This window comes from Gossypium raimondii, chromosome 9 (genome assembly GCF_025698545.1).
Source record: "Gossypium raimondii isolate GPD5lz chromosome 9, ASM2569854v1, whole genome shotgun sequence".
NCBI classification, from domain to species: Eukaryota; Viridiplantae; Streptophyta; class Magnoliopsida; order Malvales; family Malvaceae; genus Gossypium; species Gossypium raimondii.
The window spans coordinates 26,466,916-26,477,644 of NC_068573.1; the positions used below are offsets into that span (position 1 = coordinate 26,466,916).

The window sequence follows — 10,729 nt, forward strand, 5'->3', positions numbered from 1 at the left end:
TGTTTAGTTCTGCTCTGCTCTGTACCATTCGGTTTTGTTCTGCTCTGTTATGTTTTCTTTTGTTCTGTTGTACCACCTTTGATTAAGGGTCTGTTCTTCATTGCTTAAAAAAAGCACTTCTAACTCCAAAAGCACTTTTGGAAGAAAAGCTGTGCGCAACAAGCTACTTTTGGCTGAAATATTTCTCTTTTCAAGCACTTCTGAAAAGGAGAAGCTAAAAATTTTAGCTTTTCCTCTCCCAAAAACACTTTTGGTGCTAATACTTTTTCACCCTTCCAACAACATAGTACTTTCCTTTTTTTTTTCTTGGTGCTTAATTACAAATGTGTTAAAATCATTAATTACAAATAAAAAAAATTTAAAATACTAATTACAAATATTTAATGACTATATTTAAATATTTAAAATATAGTTTATATATTCTAATTAAATTTTATAAATAATTAATATTTATTGCTTAAAATATTTAAAATTTATATTTCATATATTAAAATATTAACAACAAGTTATAATATTTTTTTATATTCTTACTAAAATATAATAATATTAACTAATTTAAATATTATTTAAATGCATATTTGTTACTTGATAATAACATGTCTAAAATGGATATTTTATTTCTCAAAATCACTTTTTGACAGCAATGCTAAACACTCAAATTTTAAACCAAACTTTTTAAAAGCACTTCTCAAAAGCACTTTTCCACAGCACTTTTCAAAAGCACTTTTCAAAAGCATTGCCAAACTAGTCCTAAATATCTGTGATGCTCTAGAGTTGTCTGTACTGGTTATACAACTGCTCTTAAGTTATTTGTGTTACTACGAGTTATATAGTATAATCTGCATATTTCTATTTAAGCCTAGTTATACGTGGTGCTTGGTAACTCACACTTTTTTCTTACCTTCATCTGTTCAGGAAAATATTTGACTCAGAATCGGATAGCGTACGAGACCTCAGATTGTTTTACACTGAAATAACTGCGAATTGATCTTTTGGGTTTTTACATTGTCTTGGATTTGCCTTGCTTTCGTTTTGGTAATCTCATCCGTATCAATCAATTTCTAACACAAAACTAAAAAATCACCTAAATCGAAAAAAATGAATTTCTTGCTTTCAAAATTAAAATCCCAAAAAGAAATTAGTTTTCAATGCATTGATGTAACTCGTCCAAGTTTGGCTTAAACTTTCAGGTCGGGTTTAGGGTGTTACATTTAGTGGTATCAACCTGGGATGACTTTCTTGGTGTGTTTTGGATGGATGAGTTCGGGGGAGAACTCTATTTTTGTGCGTAACGGAGCTTGAAAGGGCTGCTTCTAATAAATCTTCATTTTGTTCTGTTTGAAAAAAACTACATCTGCAGAAATATACATGTTCTGCTCTGCTTTGTTCTGTTTTGTTCTGTTCTGCTCTGCTCTATACCATTTAGTTTTGTTCTGCTCTATTATGTTTTGCTTTGTTCTATTGTACTACCTTTGATTAAATCTCTGTGATACTTTAGAGTTTTCCGTACTAGTTATACAACTGCTCATAAGTTATTTGTGTTACTTCGAGTTATATAGTATGCTCTTCTTATTTGTATTTGAGCCTGGTCATACACGGTGCTTGGTAACTCAACTTTTGTCTTACCTTTATCTGTTCAGGAAAACATCTGATTTAGGATCAGATGTCGTACGGGAGCTTGGATTGTTTTACACTATAATAACTACGAGTTGATCTTTTGGGTTTGTAAATTGTCTTGTATTTGCCTTGCTTTTCTTTTGATAATCTCGTCCGTATCAATCAATTTCTAACACGAAATTACAAAATCACCTAAATCAACAAAAATGAATTTCTGGTTTTCAAAATTAAAATCCCGAAAAGAAATAAGTTTTTAATGCATTAGTGTATCTCGTCCAAGTTTGGCTTAAACTTTCAGGTCAAATTTGGGGTGTTACATTTAGTGGTATCAACTCGAGATGACTTTCTTGGTGAGTTTTGGATGGATTAGTTCGGGGAAAAACTCTATTTTTGTGTGTAACGGAGTCTGAGAAGACTGTTTCTGATAAATCTACATTCTGATCTGTTTGAAAAATACTACATCTACATAAACATACATGTTCTGTTCTGCTCTGCTCCGTTTTGTTCTGTTCAGTTCAGTTATGCTCTGCTCTGCTCTACTCTATTATGTTTTTCTTTGTTCTGTTGTACTACATTTGATTAAATCTCTATGATACTCTAGAGTTTTCCGTACTAGTTATACAATTGCTCATAATTTATTTGCGTTACTACGAGTTATATAGTATGCTCTACTTATTTGTATTTGAGCCTTGTTATACGCGGTGCTTTGTAACTCACCCTTTTTCTTACCTTCATCTGTTGAGGAAAACATCTGATTTAGGATCGGACAGCGTACGAGAGCTCGGATTGTTTTACCCTGAAATAACTGCAAATTGATCTTTTGGGTTTGTAAATTGTCTTGGATTTGCCTTGCTTTCCTTTTGGTAATCTCGTTCGTATCAGTCAATTTCTAACATGAAACTACGAATCACCTAAATCGAAAAAACCAAATTTCTATTTTTCAAAATTAAAATCCCAAAAAAAATCAATTTTTATTGTCTTGGTGTAACTCGTTTAAGTTTCTGCTTAAACTTCCAGGTCGGGTTTGGGGCGTTACACAAAGCATCCTTTATTTAATCCGATAAGCAAGCACATGACCTTATTAATATCACAAAATAAAATTTTAGTAAAGTTTGCTAAAATACTAATTTAAAAATACGAAACATTAAGAAGTTTAAAGCAAATATTATTGATGGGTGGATCCTTAATCATCCATATCAGCATTTCCTTTCCACAACATTAATCCAACAAAGGATTATGAGATTGGTGTTGCTGAATCATGTTTGGGAGCCAATCTTCAAAGTATGCCGTGCAATCCTTGTCTGGATGAGTGAGAATCCCCAGAGGAGTGATGCTTATCTGAATTATAATTCAACCAAAATCATCAAATCATTACTGTTTTAAAAGTTAGTTTAATAATTATGTACGATAATTGATGCGATAGACAATTATAACTCAAATAATTGAATATATATATATATATATATATATATATCTTACGTATCCTTCTTGAAGACTTTTGTGATCTGACTCGTCTATGTCAACTTGGAATCCACTCAACTATACAAGAAAAAAACAAGAAAGAGGAAAAGTGTCCATTTTTAACTAAGGGGATGTCAAAATTCAAAGTAAATGTTTAAATTTAAAATTTTAAATTTTAAATAAAATTTGTATAAAGTGAATAATAGATTCAAATTCAAATATTCATCTAAAATATACTTTAAATAGTAAATTCAAATATTATCAACTCATGCATTTTTCTTTATTTTAAAAAAATATGAAGATGATGGTTGAATTGTTGGAGAATAAAAAAAAACTAAACTTTTCTATGAAAAATTTTATGCTAAGCCCCAATTGATATGAGCTGGCCTAGTGATAAGACATTAATGATTATATTAAATTAAAATGAGTTAATTGCATCGACATCGAACTTCAAAATCAGGCTCTTTTACCCAAATAGCCCAAAAAATATTATATTTATAAAAATAACCTAGATTTAAAAACAATCACCAAAATAACCTAAAATGAATAGTACCCACTCCTTTTGCACCAATGATTGCCTAATCATTGTGTCAGACTTAAAAAAATTATTTTTTTGGGTTTTGGTTTGTCAATAGCCGAAATCCATGTATTTTTTTTAAAAAAATTGTATAATACTGATATATGAAAAAGAAAAAAAAAATTTGGGTGTTTGGCTCATCAATGGTCGGCACCAAGAATAGTAAATTTTTTTTCTTTTTTTCGTGTCTCGAGTCGATATAAAAATACGAAAAAATTTAAAAAATTTTTTGGGTGTTTTTCATCAATGGCGGCACCCGATGAACAATAAAATTTTTTTTTTTTTTTCGTGTCGAATCGATATAAAATACGAAAAAAAATAAAAATTTTGGGGTCTTTGGCTTTGTCAATGGCACCAGATCAAACGAATAAAAAATTTTTTTTTTTTTCAGATCGAATCGAGATATAAAATATGAAAAAATAAAAAATTTGGGTCTTGGCACTGTCAATGGCTCGCACTCAAGACACTGAAAAATTTTTTTTTTTTTAGTGTCGAATCAGATATAAAATACGAAAAATAAAAAAAATTTATAGGACTTGGGGATTTTAATATACAAACTAAATTCTAAATTTACAAAAATATATAGGACTTGGGGATTTTAATTTTGTAATAGTAAATAGGAGGAAATAGAAATTTTTTTTATTTTTTTCGTATTTTTATATCTGATTCTAACACACAAAAAAAATTTATTGTGTACTGGGTGCCAGCCATTGATAGGCCAGCACCCAAAAATTTTTTTTATTTTTTTCGTATTTTTATATCTTATTCTGACACGAAAAAAAAAATTTATTGTGTACTGGGTGCCAGCCATTGATAGGCCAGCACCCAAAAAATTTTTTTTATTTTTTTCGTATTTTTATATCTTATTCTGACACGAAAAAAAATTTTACTGTTCACTGGGTGCCGGCCATTGACAGGCCAACACCCAAATTTTTTTTTCTTTTTCGTATATCAGTATTATACAATATTTAAAAAAAATACATGGATTCTGGCCATTGACAGGCCAAAACTCAAAAAAATAATTTTTTTAAGTCTGACACAATGATTAGGCAATTATTAGTGCAAAAAAGAGTGGGTACTGTTCATTTTAGGTTATTTTGGTGATTGTTTTTAAACCTAGATTATTTTTGTAAATATAATATTTTTTTGGACTATTTTGGTAAAAGAGCCTCAAAATCAAGATTAACTCCATCGAGGTGTGCGATGTAATTGAAAATGGGAAATTAAAGAGCTTACTTGTCTACGGAATAAAAGATGGTGGTCAATTTCAGAGGGTTGTCCATTACTTGTAATTTGCTTCCATCTTATCTTCATCATACTTTTCCCTTGTTTTGTCACTTTGTATCCCTTTTAGGGGTTAAAAAAAAAAACTAAAATTACATTATGAGTCAAATATAAAATAAAGTAAGAAAAGCTTGAAATCTTAAAAAATCAATGTATATAAGCTGGTAAAGGAAGCAATAGCCTTGTCATCCCTCAAAAGAAACAGCCATATCATTTATGTTTAACTAGTTTCACTCAAAAAAATTTATGTTTATAAGTTACTTTTTTCTACAAGAAAAAATTAAAAATATTATTTTTATAAATTTCAATATTTTTTAACCGGGCTTGGAAGATGGCTTTTAAAAAGATGTGGACATGACATCAATATCAGAGCCATTAACTGATCAAATCACAACCCATTTTTTTATCCTCTTGCTTGCTTAGGCAAGTGACTCATTTACTAAAATATTAAAAAAGATTTTTTATAGTAATATTTTTAGATTTTATAATTAAATTTAAATAAAAAGGCTTTTATTATCAAATACTGATTTCCTTTCAAATTTGTGAAATTTTTGTCCATGGCCTAGCCATTAACAGGTCTAATATGTGTGCTCAATTTTAAATGTTTTTATCATATATTTGATAAACGAAAAAACTCAAAATAACTTATAAGATTACAATTTTCTTTAAAATTCTCGAAAGAGATAATTATATTTACTATGGATTAATTTGAAATTACTATTGAGTTAAGAAATACTTTTGAAAAGTTTGATTTGAAACAAGTGTTTTTAAAAGTGTTGTGGAAAAAGTATAATTTGTTAAGTTAAGTGTTTGACATTATTGTAAAAAGTAAGGTGAAAAGTTAAAATATCCATTTTACACATAATGTTGAAAATTAAAATAATTTAATATAGATAATATTTAAATGATTTAATATAATTCTACATAATATATATCTAAATATTTTTAATGATCAATAAATTATTTGTAAATTTAGTTAACATGAAATATTTTTAAAATTTTGATTATAATAATAAATAATATTTAAATAATTTAATATTAATTAATTAATTAATCTAAAATTTTAAATACATTCTAAATAAGTAATATAAATAAGATATTTTGATAATTTGCATTTCAAAAGACAAAAGTAAAAAATAAAAAACACCTAAACTCTAGCTTTTATGTTTCGATTGAAAATCACTTTTTCACTGTTCTTTGAACCCCAAAGTCAAGTATTTGGCATTGTCTTTAGGGTGGAAAAGTGCTTTTCCAACCCTGGAGCATTCTCGAATAAGGTTTATATTTAATATTTTGATTGAATTGGTGTTGCTCACCAAGTGAGTTCCAACTCAATCCTAAAGTTACTAAAAGCTCTTTACATTTGCAACATAATAGATATTAAGTTGAAGATAAATTTATCTTTTTACATAAAATCTAGATAAATACTGGCCTACGATGATATTCGAGTCCAATAAATTATGATCTTTAATAAACTCACTTATTTATTTGTTATATCAAATTTTATTAAATTTGTTATTTATCATTTCAATGAAAGTCATATTTAATTGTTATATCAATTTTATTAAATTTTTACATAAATTTTCACTTATATCATAAATGAATGTATCATAATTTGAATAATGATAAAATAAAAAACTATAAGCTACAAGTAAGAAACATACCTTATGATTGGCAATGTCTTTGGGGAGGTCCATATTTAAAAAGCAACCTTGAGGATAAGTATTGTTCTTGATCTCAGCTATTATTCCACTTATTATTGGCAAGCAAGCCTTTGCAGCAGCTTCATACTCATAATTCATCTTAGTCTTGCTTCCAGCCTCAACGCTTGAGTAACCAGAATTCAGTTAAAAGAATAACATGGGAGAGGAGAGAAGGAAGAAAAAGAAAAGAAAATTGATTTTAATTAAAATTTTGCCTCGTGTAATAATTCAATTGGTCGTTGAAATATTTTTAACACAGAAAAATAGTTGAATTAAAATTATTAACAGTTTAGGTATCATTTTTATAAAAAAAATAGGAACCTAAATGAAAAAAATCCTATAATTTAGAGGTAAAATTTTCATTTAAGTCATTATTTTTTACACATGTTTAATAATCGAAACTGAAAATAATCCGATAAAATTTTTCTATAATAAAGTGTAGAATATGATAGGCCGATATGAATTATTTATCATTTAATGGAATATATTTTCAATTACTTGATTTTATTTTATTTATTTTAATATTATATTATCCTATAAAAACTTTAAATTTAAAATTTGACTTTTTATAATAAAGTAAAATGTTTAAAAATTAAATATGGAATGTAGAATATATTTTTATAATTTAAAATATATATTCAAACAATCTAGTTTTATTACTTAATTGATTAAGTAATGTATCAAACATAATTTATAACTTAAATTCAGTACTTAAATTTTAACATTTATTTTATTTAGCATGTAATTTTTCAGTTGATCAAACAACACTTTAATTTCTCAGTTTATCAAATAACACCTAAAATTTTAATACTTTAACTTTACCATTTCAATCAAAATATTATTTGCTTTTATATTAATTTATTAATATATTATTATATAATTTTGTACCATAATTTAATAATAATTTAAATAGTATTAGATTAAATCAATTCAAATTAAAGAACATAACTTGCAAGACTGAACGGATGACTCTTTTAGCCGTAAACATTTATGAGAGGCATTTTGAGCAGCGAAGGCTTAATTACTCTACATCAAAAGCTAAACCTATAAGATCTTTTTCATAATGATAGAGGGACAAAAGTTTGTCCAGGATTCAAATTGCGGAAGTATTTTTAGTTGCAGTCATGAATTTTGTTTTCTTTTCATAATCAATTGTTAATAAAATAATTATAATCATTTTATTATAATATTTTGTTTATAAAAATAATTTATTTTAAAATATAATTTAAATCTATATCTTGATTTTGATGGCTATAATTTATTATTTAAAGGGTTAATATTTGATGTGATTTTCTATATATGATCACACATCATCATAGAAATAATATACGCTTAAGAAGCACCCAAATCTATATTTTGTTAATTGTTACAACAATAATAATACCAATTGAATTAATGATCAATCAATAATATTAATCATTATTTAAATCTCTAGTTATAAGTAGTTTAACCAATATGTCATCAATCAAAAATCAAATTTATTAATATTCCAGCCAAGTATTGAGTTTAAAAAATTAAGGGATAAATATTAAATTATATATGAAATTTGATTTAATGCATAATATTATATATGAAATTTAATTTCGTATAATTAAATACAAAAATTTTAATTTTAATTTGATTTTCATATTTCACTAACACATTATTATGTGGCATATTTTCGATTATGTTAATTGAAAATTGCAAATATGATGCTTTATTAAGCTAAAAGTCAAACGATTAAATTTAAATTATTTCCAAGTTGCTATAATGATAAAAATTTGTACTTTGTTAACCTAAAATAATTTGTTTTCAAAGTGAAAATAATTTAAATTTGTTCATTTGTTTTTAATTTAAAAAATATTATATTAACATTTTTGCATATTTAAAAGAAAATAATGTTACATAGATAATATTGTTAATATTATGTGAAAATTCAATTAAAATTAATATTTGATTCTTATCAAATTTTGTGTATGATATATTATATTAAAAATCGTGTAGAAATTTAAAATTTATTCTTAATTAACAAAAGAAAAAATATTTTACCTTAGCATCTTCTCGAATTCCTCCAAACTAAGACCACCATAACTACAAGAGGAAAAAGATAAAATAAAATACCACTGATAAAAGTAAATATTAATTTAGAGTATATGGAGGAACATAAATGGAAAAAAAATGAAGGATTTAACTAGTTATTTCAACGCAATGTTAAAGTTATTATTTGACCATATTATAAAAAAAAATTATTATTTGACCATAATTGTTTTCTTTAAAAATCCCAGATACTTAAAACGTAAATTATTAATATTTATTTACAATAGTTATAAATAATGTTGAAATAAAATTATTAGGATTTTTTTGAGGTCCAGTGGTGTATTTAGGGCTGGCAGAGGCCCGACCTCCCTAAAATGGAAAATTATTCATTTAGGCCCTTTAAAAAATTTTAAAATTTTAAATTAATAAAAGTAAAATTGTACCTGGCCCCCTAAAAATAATACAAATTTGGTTTAATCTTTTAAAATTATAAAGATATAAACTATTAAAAATTAAAATTTAATTTCGACCTTCTAAACAAAATTTCTGGCTTCGCCCCTATTGAGGTCATTTATATTTTTATTTAATTTAAAAATAAAGTATTGTGCTATTATTTATTGGTAATACATAAGACTTATGCATAGACAATACATCAAATAGTATTCCATGTTAAAAATATATATCAAATATGAATTAAATACACTCCATTGAATTAAATTTTAAATTGGAAGGGAAATTGCATTGTAGTGGAAAAATAGTGAAAAATATTCATGCATACCAATCGTAGGATATGGAGATAGCTGGAACGCCATTTAAGAATGCTTCTCGAGCACCGGCAGTGGTACCAGAATAAAGACTGCAGTTTTATTGATAGATAGGATTTAAGTATTTTCATGGTCAAAATCTGTAGCAAACCCAACTTAACTTGGTCCAACTCTTGTACCGAAAACATAAATAAATAAATAAAAATACACTTGATCATATGAATTTATCATATATTACTTACGTGTGATAACCACAATTGCTGCCCTGATTGATGCCACTAATAACCTGTTCAACATATATGGTTATCGTATTCATGTTAAAACGTGTTTAATACTATCTAAGGGAAGTGCCAGCCTACCAGGTCAGGAACTGAAGGAAACAGCACTGAGGAGACTCCCAAAGAAGCACAATCTGCCGGAGTTCCTAACCCCCCAAAAGAAAACATTATACGCATAAGGAAGCATAAATCTATTAAAATATGAAGTAGAATTCATGGGATGAAGCATCGAAATTACCAGAAGTCTTGAAAGCAGTGGCTCCATCCATTTCAACTTTCTCCACACGAACTGGTTGACGCCATGTAATACTATGACTAACAGCTGACATTTCCCTACAATTAGCACATACTATTTTTCATTTTCCTAAAATACTCGTATATCCAAAACTCAACAATCTTAAAGCAAATCAAGGTTAAACCTAGAAGAAACATTTAGTGTTTTTACGTACAGCTGAGGGGCGCAAACAAGAACGTTGAATCGATGAGTGGAAACGAGGACGCTAACCAAAGCATTCAAGCCAGGTGCCTGGATTCCATCGTCGTTGGTCACCAAGATTGTTCCCTTCTCGCCTTTGCTCTTTGAATCAATTACATTTTCCATCTCTTTTTCTTTTGTATGTTATTTGTGCTCGCTTCTTTCACAATTTATAGGCAATGTGCTTTTTCTCTTTAATAAAATTCCCGCTATCCACATAGGCGGAGCCTCATAGGAGCCAGGCAGTCGAAATTAATTAGTTGTATACGGTTACCACAGTCCTATCTATGCCCTACATTAAATGTAAATCCCTAAAAAGGCTAAGAATGCTGAGTTTGGAATTTAGAAGTAATCTCCGTTTGTCATCTAATTAATGTTTTATGCTACAATGTTGAGGGTAGTTGTGGGAATATCAAAGCCATCAACCTTTACATCACATTTGGTTGGGAGAATAGAATAAGATTGTAATGAAATAAAAATAAAACTGTAATAGTAATTCAATTGTTTGGTTGAATGGAATGAAATAGAGCTGTAATAACATTTTGTGTTTGATT

The 10,729-nt window shown here is 27.3% G+C and overlaps 1 protein-coding gene across 2 annotated transcripts; it reads right to left on the reverse strand.

Moving 5' to 3' along the window:
- Positions 1-2,649: 2,649 nt before the first annotated feature.
- Positions 2,650-10,327, reverse strand: LOC105784740 (uncharacterized). 2 transcript variants are annotated; one of them, XM_012610681.2, is made up of 10 exons: positions 10,150-10,327; positions 9,939-10,033; positions 9,782-9,846; positions 9,665-9,708; positions 9,437-9,514; positions 8,671-8,712; positions 6,604-6,766; positions 4,892-5,002; positions 3,097-3,156; positions 2,650-2,955 (listed from the first exon to the last, which is right to left on the reverse strand). In XM_012610681.2, the coding sequence occupies exons 1-10, from the start codon at positions 10,299-10,301 to the stop codon at positions 2,836-2,838; spliced, it is 930 nt and encodes a 309-aa protein (XP_012466135.1). In that variant the 5' UTR covers positions 10,302-10,327; the 3' UTR covers positions 2,650-2,835. The 2 variants fall into 2 exon arrangements, with proteins under 2 accessions (XP_012466135.1, XP_012466136.1); XM_012610682.2 differs by lacking the exon at positions 3,097-3,156.
- Between the last annotated feature and the right edge of the window lie 402 nt (positions 10,328-10,729).